Source organism: Argentina silus (genome assembly GCF_951799395.1).
Source record: "Argentina silus genome assembly, chromosome: 18".
Lineage (NCBI taxonomy): Eukaryota > Metazoa > Chordata > Actinopteri > Argentiniformes > Argentinidae > Argentina > Argentina silus.
The window spans coordinates 3,965,879-3,978,373 of record NC_139672.1 but is presented as its reverse complement, the minus strand read 5'-3'; the positions used below and the strand labels follow the sequence as shown (position 1 = coordinate 3,978,373).

At 43.5% G+C, this 12,495-nt stretch overlaps 2 protein-coding genes across 2 annotated transcripts; both read right to left on the bottom strand.

Annotated features, from left to right (window-relative positions):
- Positions 1-65: 65 nt before the first annotated feature.
- Positions 66-3,023, bottom strand: LOC310818919 (protein THEM6-like). Its single transcript, XM_083690020.1, has 3 exons — positions 2,955-3,023; positions 1,880-2,384; positions 66-1,468 (listed from the first exon to the last, which is right to left on the bottom strand). The coding sequence occupies exons 2-3, from the start codon at positions 2,378-2,380 to the stop codon at positions 1,361-1,363; spliced, it is 609 nt and encodes a 202-aa protein (XP_083546146.1). The 5' UTR covers positions 2,381-2,384; positions 2,955-3,023; the 3' UTR covers positions 66-1,360.
- Positions 3,024-3,211: 188 nt separating this feature from the next.
- On the bottom strand, positions 3,212-5,692 carry LOC310818920 (protein THEM6-like). Its single transcript, XM_083690021.1, has 3 exons — positions 5,593-5,692; positions 4,220-4,721; positions 3,212-3,871 (listed from the first exon to the last, which is right to left on the bottom strand). The coding sequence occupies exons 2-3, from the start codon at positions 4,715-4,717 to the stop codon at positions 3,764-3,766; spliced, it is 606 nt and encodes a 201-aa protein (XP_083546147.1). The 5' UTR covers positions 4,718-4,721; positions 5,593-5,692; the 3' UTR covers positions 3,212-3,763.
- Positions 5,693-12,495: the final 6,803 nt, after the last annotated feature.

The following is a 12,495-nucleotide window of genomic DNA, read 5'->3' as shown; positions in this document are numbered from 1 at the left end:
TGGTTGTAATCTTTGATTGTTGAGAGACATAAAACATTACCAACGTAAAATAGTTGTAGTTGTCAAGTATTAGAGATGTCCCACCATTAGGATACATTCCAATACATTGTTTTATTCTAAATGCATTTTACAGAATTGACATTCATTTCAAATAAAATCTAATGTACTCTGCATCCACTTCAATACTGTATCTGTAAACAGCAACATACAGTTAAAAATAAATACATGATAAATATTAGAAAATATACAATTCCAATAAATTATACATGATTAATTCCCAGTGCATTGAGAAAAAGACCATCCTCTTTTTAAATACATGGTATGGACAATAAGTAGTTGTCATACATACAGAACAATACATACAGATATTTTTTTTTTGGCCATACACACAAAGAAGAGGCTTTGGTGTGTTAGGTGTGTGTAACACAGAACACAGCATGTTGAGTTCAGAGACCCAAATCAGACATTGGAAGCAATAACTTACTGTTACGGAAATTCAGCAAATGATGATTTGCATGCCATATATTAGCAGAAAGATCAGAGATTGACAGTTGAGGAGGGTGTATTCACTGGATAGTCAAGGCCAACTGTTTATATTATTCAGACTTCTTCCAGCACTCTAGTCATTCTGGGTTGCTGTGTGTATTGAGGGAAGGTCATGAAATAGTAATCCTCACCTCAAATATAAGCAATTCAAGTTAATAATGAGAGAATCATTATTCAGAAACAAACTTTTGTGGAAAAAGTACAGTATTGCTGGGTGTTGTAACTAAGTTGACATCCCTTCGGGCAGAATCCTAACTTGAAATATGTGCACTCTTGACAACTCTGCTGTCTATAAAGCATGCGATGGAAGAGTCAGAAAAGCAATTTTGGAAAAAGCAATTTTGCATGCTTACTGTATCTCAAGATAGGATAGCCATTAATAATTACCAGTAGTATGGACCCTTAGAATCAATTATTTCTCCTGGTCCATTATACATGCTGAGAGCATGGAGACTGCTCCCAATTCACATTGCTTTATCCCTTTATTCTGAGGGGGAGCGATTAAGTCACCCCAATGAAGGCGTTTGGGAAAGGAAAGAAAAGGAAAAAAAAAAAAAAAAAGCACAGCTCGATTTCCAGCTGTGCCTTGTTCCCCTACAGTACAGTGCATTTCATAACATTGAATTCTTCAAGTTCATCTTGTACAAACCCAGAACTCCTGGGTAGCCTAATTCTGCTCATGTCATACATATAATATGAATAATACAGCCCTGTAAGATGGGCTAAAAAGGTTCTCTATAATGTTTCAGTGTGTCATGTCTGTGCATGCAGTGATATGAGTATTCATCATGGGGCAGCAGGTCCTGGACTGGTCTCACTTGTTCTTCTCCTCGAGTCCACTCTCTGCTCTCAGGGCCTGGCTGCTGGAGGTGATGTAGCTGATCCAGTGCTTGAGGTCTTCTGGGTACTCCGGGCACTCCACCTGATATTCACACGCACACGCACACGCAAGGAGTTAGAACACAAAGGCTAGAGGACTGATAACCCAACACATTGACACACTATACAAGACATTACAAGATATTTTTATTGACACCCAAGTTGGTGGGATTTGTTTCCACCACGGTGGGGAGCTCTACAATCACCAACATATACAACTATGTCCATCAGGGGAGGCTGGTGGAGGTAGAAATTGGAGGACAGGCTCATTGTAATGCATGGAATGGCAATGCAAACATGTGTTTGATACTATTCCTTATTGGAATGGAATGAGGAATGGTATGGTACCATTCCTCATTCCATTCCATGCATTACAATGAGCCCGTCGTCTGATTTCCACCTCCACCAGCCTCCCCTGATGGCCATACAATATATTTTCTCCCTCTTCACTAACTTTTCTCTTGCACAGGTGCTGCATGATCTCGTCCGGGCTGCAGTGCACAACGTTCTGCCTGCAGAGCATAACGGCAGAGATGAAGGCGTCTTTCTTGGAGACGAAGCGCTGCTCCACATAGAAGGACTTGTCGTCCCAGGCTATGATGCGGGTCCGTATCTCAAACTCCTCGCCAAACGCCAACGATCGCCTGTAGCGGATGGTGGAGGCCCCCACCACCATCGTGGCCCCCAGTGTTCTGCTGGCGTTGAACAGTCCGTTCCGGGAGTAACAGTGGAACCTGGCAAAATCACACTCCCTCAGGTACCGGGAGTTGTTCATGTGGCCCATGTAGTCCAGATCGTGTGGGAGCACTTTCCCATTGACAATCTGCTCTGCTAGAACATCCTTAATGGGGGGCTGAAACCATGCCTGGACCACCACGGCAGCCCCCCGTAGGAAGTACCATACATCCAGGCTGCAGAAGAGCAGGAGCAGAGCACCAATCACCCACAGCAACATCCCTCTGTAACATGAGAGCACAGACAGGTTCATGTTTAAGGCACAAATGAATAACACATGATGGGACACCTTTAAGATTTAATGCTGCTGCCTCTCCAGTATCTAAGGCTATCTGTGTCCTTCTGCAAACAGGTTCTATGTCAGTTCAACAGAGTTATGGAAGATGTTAATTGAAAATGACTGGAGGTTATTGAGGAAATTGAAATGGATTTCCTTGCAGTCATCCTCCTACATTGGAGATGACCTCATCAATGACAAAGCTAGGGTCATTGACTAATTCAACAGTCATTTACTACATCAGCATTCGCTTAGGTGAAACTATTCAATTAATGTCATACTATCAGGACAAAACTAGCATGGAATTAGATGAACTGGAGAGCCAGTTAACTAGCGAGACAGATAGCCTGCTGTAGTGCTAGCCACAGCACGTCCGCTAGCTCAACCGCTAACAGTCTAAATCCAGGAAGCTGTCCTCTTTTTCATTCAGTTGTCTTAGCAGTTGTTTACCTCTTAAGATTAGAAGTATAAAATGTAGCAGACTGTGTTCAATAATTGCAATGATTTGTCTACTCACATAGTGTTATCCACACGATAAAGTGCTGCTTGAGGACTGAAAGAAGCCGGTAGAATGTTGCAGCACTTACTTCCGTACCTGTCGAGCTACTCCAATTCTATTGGTCGAGATAATGTCATGCGCTCCCCTTGATATTGCCTCGAGTAGTATTTAATAGATATTTTTAAATCGGATGTTTTATAGCGAACAAAATCATAATCTTCCTCATAATCTTAATGTGATCTTGCGTTAATAATTGAAATCCAATCATTCCTTTATCATTATTTATTAATCATGCACACTTGCATAAAGAGAGTGTTGGTCAGTGTAGTGCACATGTGTACAAATACAAGTAAAGTCAAATTCAATACAAGTATGTTCTAAAAATATGATTACATCCAATTGTGTTTTATTTGACAGAAACAATAGAAAACATAGTTTAGTCTTTTGCCCCCTCATTTCCATATCAAACAATTCACATACTGCAGATTCACATACTGTCGGTGCACAGTAGGCCTACGTGAAGTAGTGGAACAGCAGATGGTGACCTGCATCATCCAGGTGATGGGGGGCAAATCCCACCTGGATATGTGACACGTGGGTTTCCATGAAAAGAAAAGGCACCAGTGAATTGAGGCCTCGTCAAAAACATGTCAGTGTAGAACAGAGGAAGGATCCCGCAGTCTCAATGGAGTCTGAGTGAGAGGCCTGGCTTACACACAAAGTCCATTATAGCCCCCCGAAGTCAATCTTCAGCACTCCACAAGTCTCTGTTTGTGTGTGTGTGTGTGTGTATGGCACTGGTGATGGCAGCAGGTCCTGGACTAGCCTCACTTGTTCTTCTCATCTAGTCCACTCTCTGCTCTCAGGGCCTGGCTGCTGGCTGAGATGAAGTTGATCCAGTGCTTGAGGTCCTCTGGGTAATCAGGGCACTCCACCTGCAACACACACACACACACACACACACACACACACACACACACACACACACACACACACACACACACACACACACACACACACACACACACACACACACACACACACACACACACACACACACACACACACACACACACACACACACACACACACACACACACAGTGTAAACCATAAACAAATAGCATTTACACAACTAGGAAAATAGCCTCTCGCCTTTATAATTTTTTTTGTAATTTGCAATTTGTGTCTCACATTGAGGGACTTAATTAACTGACACATTTTAACGGCCAACCCCTGTTCTACCCTCAAAGGTCTGATGCTAATCTCAGACCCTGTTGCTTACCTTTCTCTTGCACAGGAACTGCAGGATCTGGTCTGGGCTGCTGCGCAGGACGTTCTGTTTGCAGAGCATGACGGCCGACACCAAACCGTCCTTGCAGGAGACGAAGCGCTGCTCCAGGTAGAAGGACTTGTCATCCCAGACGACGATGCGGCTGCGTATCTCAAAAGCCTCGCCGATACACAGCGCCCTGCGGTAACGGATGGTGGTCGCCCCCACCACCATGGTGGCCCCCAGGGCACGGTTGGCCTTGAAGACCCCGTTACGCGTGTAGAGGGAGAACCGGGCAAAGTCACACTCTCGGAGGTAGCGGGCGTTGTTCATGTGGCACAGGTCCAGATCGTGGGGGAGAACGCGGCCTGTTACGCTCTGCTCGCCCGTGACGTCCCAGACGGGAGGCTGGAACCATGCCCGGATCACTACGGCAGCTGCCCGCAGGTAGTACCACACATCCAGGCTGCAAAAGAGCCCGAGCAACGTGGACAGCACCCAATGCAACATCCCTCTGTAAAAAGACACAAGATCAATATTAGATCAAGGTTTTTTTTTTGAGGGAGCTATTAAGGAATCAACAATAGGCTGTGCATCCTAAATGCCCCATCAGTTTCAATAAAAAAAAAAGTAGACAGGATTCTGAGCTGTAGTAAATGCAAAAACTGACTGATGATCGGTACAAGCTAGCCAGAGGCAAGTTGAGTGGCCAACTCAAATAGTGGGGCCTTTCTCTCAGGGTGCGGGAGTGACAACAACCCATTGTGAAGCAGTTTCAGTGTAACCAGGCTCGACTAGAATGCACCTTACTGACGAGGTACAGGGTAGCTCCCATGTGGGATTTTCAATATGTGCAAGAACTGGTTTGGCTGGAAAGGTGATGCTGTAAAAACCTGTTGGAATGGTTCATGGCTAACTGGCACTGTCAGTCATTTCAGATATTCTTCTCACCAAATCTCTCAACGTTGCAAGTACTCCACACATTTGGTAGTGAAATATAGTCATTCATACAGTAATAACATTCCTTGCCAACCACTTTGATAACTTGAAAGTAACTATTTTACACACCATTTCAAATAGGCTAAATCACAGCTACAGTATTCATTGTTATTGGGTGCACACTGCACATACATAAGTGCAACAACAACAGTAGTTGTACTTCCTGAATCTTGAAGCCTGTTATAATCACAACACCGTTCAACATAATATTAATTTTATGTAAAAGTACAGCAATCAATGTAGCTGAAGAAGTACATTTGGCTAAGCTATACCAGCATGATCATTCAGACCTGTCAACGATCGTTCCCCCTCGTGCAATCTCTCTCGATTAAAACTATCATATATATTGCCCAAACTTTTTTCTTATAAATGATAACATTACTTACGATATCTTCTTGTCTGAAATCTCTTCAGTACGATTCTGCTTCTTGGTCTCAAGTTACTGGGAGTCAGCTGTAGTCGACGTGACATGGAACGAAAGTTTTGTGTACCATTTTGTTATGACGTAGCAGGTCAAATGCACGCACTAAAAGCTGATTGGCTACTGAGTTTTCCCGTTGGACTTGACTGTCTTCTCGTTTTGTTGAATGTAAATGGCATCGTTCTACATCTGATAAACAGGTATTGACTATACGTGCAGTATCACAGGCCTATAAAGCAAAAACCAAAAAAATGAATCAGTGCAGTAAATGTAATACCCTGGGTGTCCAACAGAGGGATGGAGGATTTAGTGGGGCCTTATCAGTAAATCTCCCTTACCTTTGGCATAGCTTGGGCAGTAGTGCTGCCCACCGGCTGATTTGGATCACTGGTGCTTGAGAATCCGTCTTCACAGGGGAACATTTGGAAGACGGGCTGTTCATCACCTTAATGGAAGACTATTGATTGCAGTGCGAAAGCGCGATGTGCGTGTGCAATAGTAATGAAGTTCCTGAGAAATCACTGATGAAAAGGCATCTGGGGATATCCGGGAACAGGGCAAAGATCTACATTGATTGTGTGTGTGTGTGTGTGTGTGTGTGTGTGTGTGTGTGTGTGTGTGTGTGTGTGTGTGTGTGTGGGTTTGTGTTTATAGAACATATAAGCATGCACTACAGATCAGCCTAATCCCTTTATACACTGACCCCAAGCTGGCAGCAGAACAGACAGCTGTCAGGGTGTGAAGGCCAGGGGATGGTAAACAAGTGTGTGTGTGTGTGTGTGTGTGTGTGTGTGTGTGTGTGTGTGTGTGTGTGTGTGTGTGTGTGTGTGTGTGTGTGTGTTTGTGTGTGTGTGTGTGTGTGTGTGTGTGTGTGTGTGTGTGTGTATGCGTGTGTGTGTGTGTGTGCGTGTGTGTGTGTGCGCGCGCACATGTGTGTGTGTGTGGGTGCGTGTGTGTGTGTTGTTATTTTTAAAGGTTTAATCGGTGGTGTTTTTATGTGATCAATAATCCCATTATACTCTTTAGCCTTTACAATATACAGTAGTTATCTAGTCTTTAGAAGTAGTGATTCTATTGTTGCAAACCAAGACATTTTTGTTTGGACATGCCAGTTTATAACTGTACTGTATGTGCAGGGAGCAAGAGGCTGGATGAGACTAGATGTACTTAGACCCTCTGTTCCTCCAGATGTTTATGTGATGATAATTACACTGATGTGGGTCGACATGGACCCCTGCTGCTCTGAGGGGATAGGAGGAGATCATTACAAACATGAGCCTGTAAAAACATAAAAACACACACACACACACACACACACACACACACACTCACACACACACACATACACACACACACACACACACACACACACACACACACACACATGCTTCTGAAGCGCTAACTGATTGAATAATTGATTATGCAATTTCATTGGTTAAATGTTCCTTACATTTTTAAATTCCCTGTCTTTTCAGTTTGAGGCGATGCAATCCGAAGTTATGCTGTCCTGTGTCCCTGTGTCCCTGTGTCCCTGTTTTCCCTGTGTTTGGGCTGAGACTCATTTGCAAGTTAAAAGAAGTACTGTGCTATCTATAGGAATGAGATGCCTGGACACCTGCCCTTCGGCTGGCCTGCTTCCTGTGTTCCTGATTTTGGCTTGTTGATCTACTTTGTGTGTTCCTCCCTTGACCAGGCTGATGGGTAAAAATAAGTTATTCAGTGTTGGATACGATGATTGTTGGGGAAGGAAATTAATATGTGAACTTTGCCCATGCTTCCGTCCTTCTTTTGCCCTCAACCCAAATCAAAGACAAACACACACACATACATACACATTTAAGTATACTAAATGTGGGTCAGCTCATCCTTTTGATAAATAATCTATGCTGGGGATATCAAAGGGATCAAAGGAAATATGAATTGGAGTCAGATCCAAGACTGACTTAGAAAAATAACTAAAAGTATTCAGTACACCGACAGGAGTGTGCTAGGGGTTCTTATCACCATGACAACCTGCCAGCAGATGCTTCTTGTCGTTTTTGTTGTATTACCTTGTCCTAATCTTATCTGTGTGTGTTAGAGAAGCTGAGAAGAAACCATTCAATCTTGCCAGGAAAGTCCCAGTTTGTTTGATTTATAGCGCTGCTTAAACAGCAGATTGATTATAATATTAGCTGGCTGCCAAATGTGTTGCACCCATAGAAATAGAACCATACTATCTCTATGGTCGCATCTCTGTGTGGTCCTTAGTGTTGGGCGTGGATGTAGCTGCCCACTTTGTGCTTTTTATAAGTGTAATTGATGTCATTGATGTCAGGCTCCCACTCTCTTTGACTCTGTGATTCTCTTTTCTATTTCTCTTCCTCCTTTTCTATTACTCTCTCTCTCACACAGACACTCAGACACACAGACACACACACACACACACACACACACACACACACACACACACACAGACACAGACACAGATACAGACACAGACACATAGACAAGACACACACACACACACACACACACACACACACACACACACACACACAGACACAGATACAGACACAGACACATAGACAAGACACACACACACACACACACACACACACACACACAGAAAAAGAGACATAAAGGAATTGTACGTCACTCATCATGCACATGAATCCCTGTAGAGGAGGTTCACTGACCCACACTGGCTGAACCACAGCAAAAGGATCATTCCAATCATAGCACCCATTCACCAAAGAGAAGGCTTTCTCTGGAGTCCATACATAAGAACTGTCATGTCACACAGTGTTATTATCACCTGAAAATATTGTAGTCATGACAACATATCGGAAATGCCCTTAGAATATAATAGGAATGGGAAATGGAATTTAATATAACCTTGGTTTGGTTCGCTCTGACTACTCAGATGGGCCCATGCTCTTTCTTGCATGGCCACAGTAATTGAATGCAGGTTTTGCTGAATATTGAACGGTTGTGAAAGTGTTCAGAAGGATCTTGAATTAATCACTGGCCTTCGCCTGATAGGTTGTGGGATGAGTTCAGTAAAAAAACAAAAAATACTCATTTTATATTTATATTTCATTGTTGCCACAACAGCAAATGGTGATTAATGTGACATTGTCATTGGCCGTAACAGAGCACAAGTGAATCTGGCCATCTATCATTTCAATAACAATGCAGCTATTCTTCAGCGCTCAGGACCGTTAACAAATGTTGCTCTCCGTGGTGCTGAAAATTGCCCTCTGATGAATAACTGTGAATTGCTGTTTGGACCAGCATGTATTTGTGCTTTTGAGTCCTTTTTGTGGAAGTACTATCCTGTCTATTTGAGTTGACACATGGTTTAGTGTGTGTGTGTGTGTGTGTGTGTGTGTGTGTGTGTGTGTGTGTGTGTGTGTGTGTGTGTGTGTGTGTGTGGATGTGTGTGTGTGTGTGTGTGTGTGTGTGTGTGTATGAGTGTGTGTGTGTGTGTGTGTGTGTGTGTGTGTGTGTGTGTGTGTGTGTGTGTGTGTGTGTGTGTGTGTGTGTGTGTGTCGGAGAGTGAGAGAGAGAGATAATCAGATAAAGCAAGGATAAAAGGAGGAGGAGTAAGCTGTGATTGGAAGACAACATCAGACGGTGAGAAAAAACAGAGGAACAACAACAGCAAGAGGCCAGGGTGGTCATAGTCTCATTCTAAAGTCATTAACATTGACATGAAGTGTTGTTATGTTAGCAATTTAATCCTGGTGTTTAAAACGGACGTCAACGCTGCTGAACAGCCGTCGCCGCCGATGGAGCAGCAATGATTTAGTCGACTAGAGGAAGGATGCTCTCTGTTCAGACCTGAATTTGAATAGTTAAGTTGGAACGCGTCAGTTATCCATGTGGTTGTCGTTTTCACCACTCTGTTGAATCGCCCGGCGAGTGAGGACATCGCCAAGATCAAGAGCCGACGCAGACGCGTATCCCAGCATTCGAGTCTGATTTATGAAAGGTTGGTGACAAATCATTTTCCACATGCATTCTTTACAGTTTATATTTCAAGAGCTTTTCAATTACTTGAAATGACACATATCGCATATAAACAAACTGTCTTTTTAATACCATTCAATTATTCTTTAACCTGATGGAGCAAATCAGTTGATATTATTTATATGCTATTTATTTTGACAACAATAATGATGCGATGATCTCATTATGCCGTTATAAATTGCATTAATCAGTGGAAATAGTTAGTCATGATTCCTTTTCACACTGCCAGACTGCATGTGGCGTTTGGGCATTGTCGACCGTATTACTTTTTTCTGTTATGAGAGCGCCAAGAGTTCACAGCCGTCAGCTGCTATTCGATTGCGCGCGCGCGCTCAGTCAATTGGTATTCTGCACGGGAGGCGGTAGACTGGAGTCGAACAGTAAGTTAGATGTGGGATTCGTTTGTTAGACTCAGCGGCATCTCTGGGGTGGACAGATGTCTTGACAGATGAACCATGACAAGTGCGTACACAGTTTCTAAATATTTTACGAGACAACTGACGACTAACTCCCCTCCCTTCATTTCAGTTTAATTTGATACTGTCTGTATCATATAGGCCTACAATCAATCATTCAGAGTCCATATTCTCAAGGGGACAGGACCGCAGACTTCTCCCAAACATTACATTATGGTTCCTTATGGTTTCTGATTTGATGGAGTGCTTTTCTATAATAAAAGTATTGGAGCCATGTTGCACATGACTAGAGTGGAAACCCTAAGGTAGTCTAAATCCAAGAATATGAAACATACTCCAGATAATGATTTTTGTCATCTAAATTTGATGTCAGCAGTACAATAATGTTCCATTACAAAGGCAGATTATGAAATATGCAAAAGATATCAATTTCATTTGGAGGTCATGAATACATTTAAGCACCAAATTGTGACTCTGCCACCCACCACTGCTACAATCTTAATACAATACTATACCACTCCCGCCACTTCTGTAAAACCATTTACAACTAAAGCACTGTCACTGAACAGCACATTGAATATACTGTAGGCAGACCTAATCTGAATAATACATTCTATTCATAAAGCCTTTTTACTCTCACCCAAGACACAATACTACTTGATCTCAGGAGATTTATTGGATAAGTAGTCATATTGGCTGTTTGTTGCATGATGGAAATGAGCACAAGGTGTGTAGGCTACTTCACAGTTTGTCTGATGTACATACTGTGAATGAAATAGCTCTGATCAATCCCTCTGCTTTGTGGGGGAGGGGGAGGGTTCATTTCAGGGGAGGCTGGTGGATGTGGAAATCGAAAGACGGGCTCATTGTAATGCATGAAATGGAATGAGGAATGGTAACACCATTCCAGATTCCGTCCTCTGATTTCTACCTCCACCAGCCTCCCCTGGTGTATGTATCTGTCTGCTTGAACTGTTGATGGTGTACTATGATGATCCCTCTCTGGACCCAGTGGCCTCAGGGAGACAGAAGCTGATACTGTATGATGTGTGTGTGTGTGTGTGTGTGTGTGTGTGTGTGTGTGTCCTTTTATATTGATGTCAACAGTATGCATGTGTGTGTGTGTGTCTTTGGTACATTTTCCATGCAAGTGTCATAAGGGGGAGATTGACAGAATCGGAAGTCAGGCTCATTGTTTGATACCCTTCCTCCATGCGTTACAATTGTCTTGTAATGCATGTCTGTGGAGGTCCAGAGACCCATTGCTTCAGTCGACAGACTAACAGCTCCACTTGGAGAAGTGATAGAGTGCTGTGTCCGATTCATCCTGGGGCTCTGTGTGCCATGCTCACAGAGTCTCAGTCTAAAACACTTCTGCATGTGTTCATGGCAAAAATCAATCTGAATGAGGCTCAGCTGGGCCCGGCGGTGATGGAAAAACAGGAAAATCAATGCAGGTTTATTAACTGAGCAGGGCACCCTTTCCCAAACCACAGACTCTGCATGCGTCATTTGCGTGCATGTACACACTCACTGAACACTTTATTAGGAACACCTGTACACCTTCTCATGGTGGAGGTGGTGTAATGGTGTGGGGAATGTTTTCTTGGCACACTTTGGGCCTGTTAATACCAATCAATAATCGCTTGAATGCCACAGCCTATTTGAGTATTGTTGTTGACCATGTGCATCCCTTCATGGCCACAATTTACCCATCTTCTAATGGCTACTTCCAGCATGATAATGCACCATGTCACAAAGCAAAAGTCATCTCAAACTGGTTTCATGAACATGACAATGAGTTCAGTGATCTTCCCAGTCACCGGATCTGAATCCAATAGAACACCTTTGGGATGTGGTAGAACGGGAGATTCACAGCTTGAAAGTGCCCCTGAAAAATCGGCAGGAATTGCACGGCAGGATTCTGGTCCATGTCATCATGGACCAGAATCTCAAAGGAACGTCTACAACATCTTGTGGAATCAATACCACGAAGAATTGAGGCTGTTTTGAGAGCAAAGGGAGGCCCTACCCAGTATTAGTATAGTGTTCCTAATAAAGTGTTCAGTGAGTGTAGTGAGCGTGCGTGTGTGCGTGTGTGCGTGTGTGCGTGCATGTACCTGTGCCTGTGAGCGAGTGCGCGCGCGCGCGTGCGTGTGTGTTTGTGTGCTTCCAAGACCATTCTTCAAAGTCAAAGTGCTGAGGTTGGTTTACTGCGTCAGTGTTCTCACTGTCAGTGGCCTCACTCTATTTGTGGACAAAAGGACGCCACGAGACAGAGGATTTAGCACCTGTCAGTCAGAGGGGAAGGACAAGTAATGAGAGAAGAGCTAAAAGAGGTCATAGAGTGCAAAGAGAGAAGTAGAGAAACGAGAGGATGGAGGATGGGGAGGGAGAGAGGGAGAGAGGGAAAGAGAGAGAGAGAGAGAGAGTTGACG

Bases quoted from the DNA above. Each gene is read 5' to 3' on its own strand.
- LOC310818919 (XM_083690020.1), bottom strand. From the start codon at position 2,380: ATGTTGCTGTGGGTGATTGGTGCTCTGCTCCTGCTCTTCTGCAGCCTG. The intron at 1,469-1,879 runs GTTAGTGAAGAG...TGTGAATATCAG, and splicing joins AGCACCTGTGCAAGAGAAAA to GTGGAGTGCCCGGAGTACCC.
- LOC310818920 (XM_083690021.1), bottom strand. From the start codon at position 4,717: ATGTTGCATTGGGTGCTGTCCACGTTGCTCGGGCTCTTTTGCAGCCTG. The intron at 3,872-4,219 runs GTAAGCAACAGG...TGTGTGTTGCAG, and splicing joins AGTTCCTGTGCAAGAGAAAG to GTGGAGTGCCCTGATTACCC.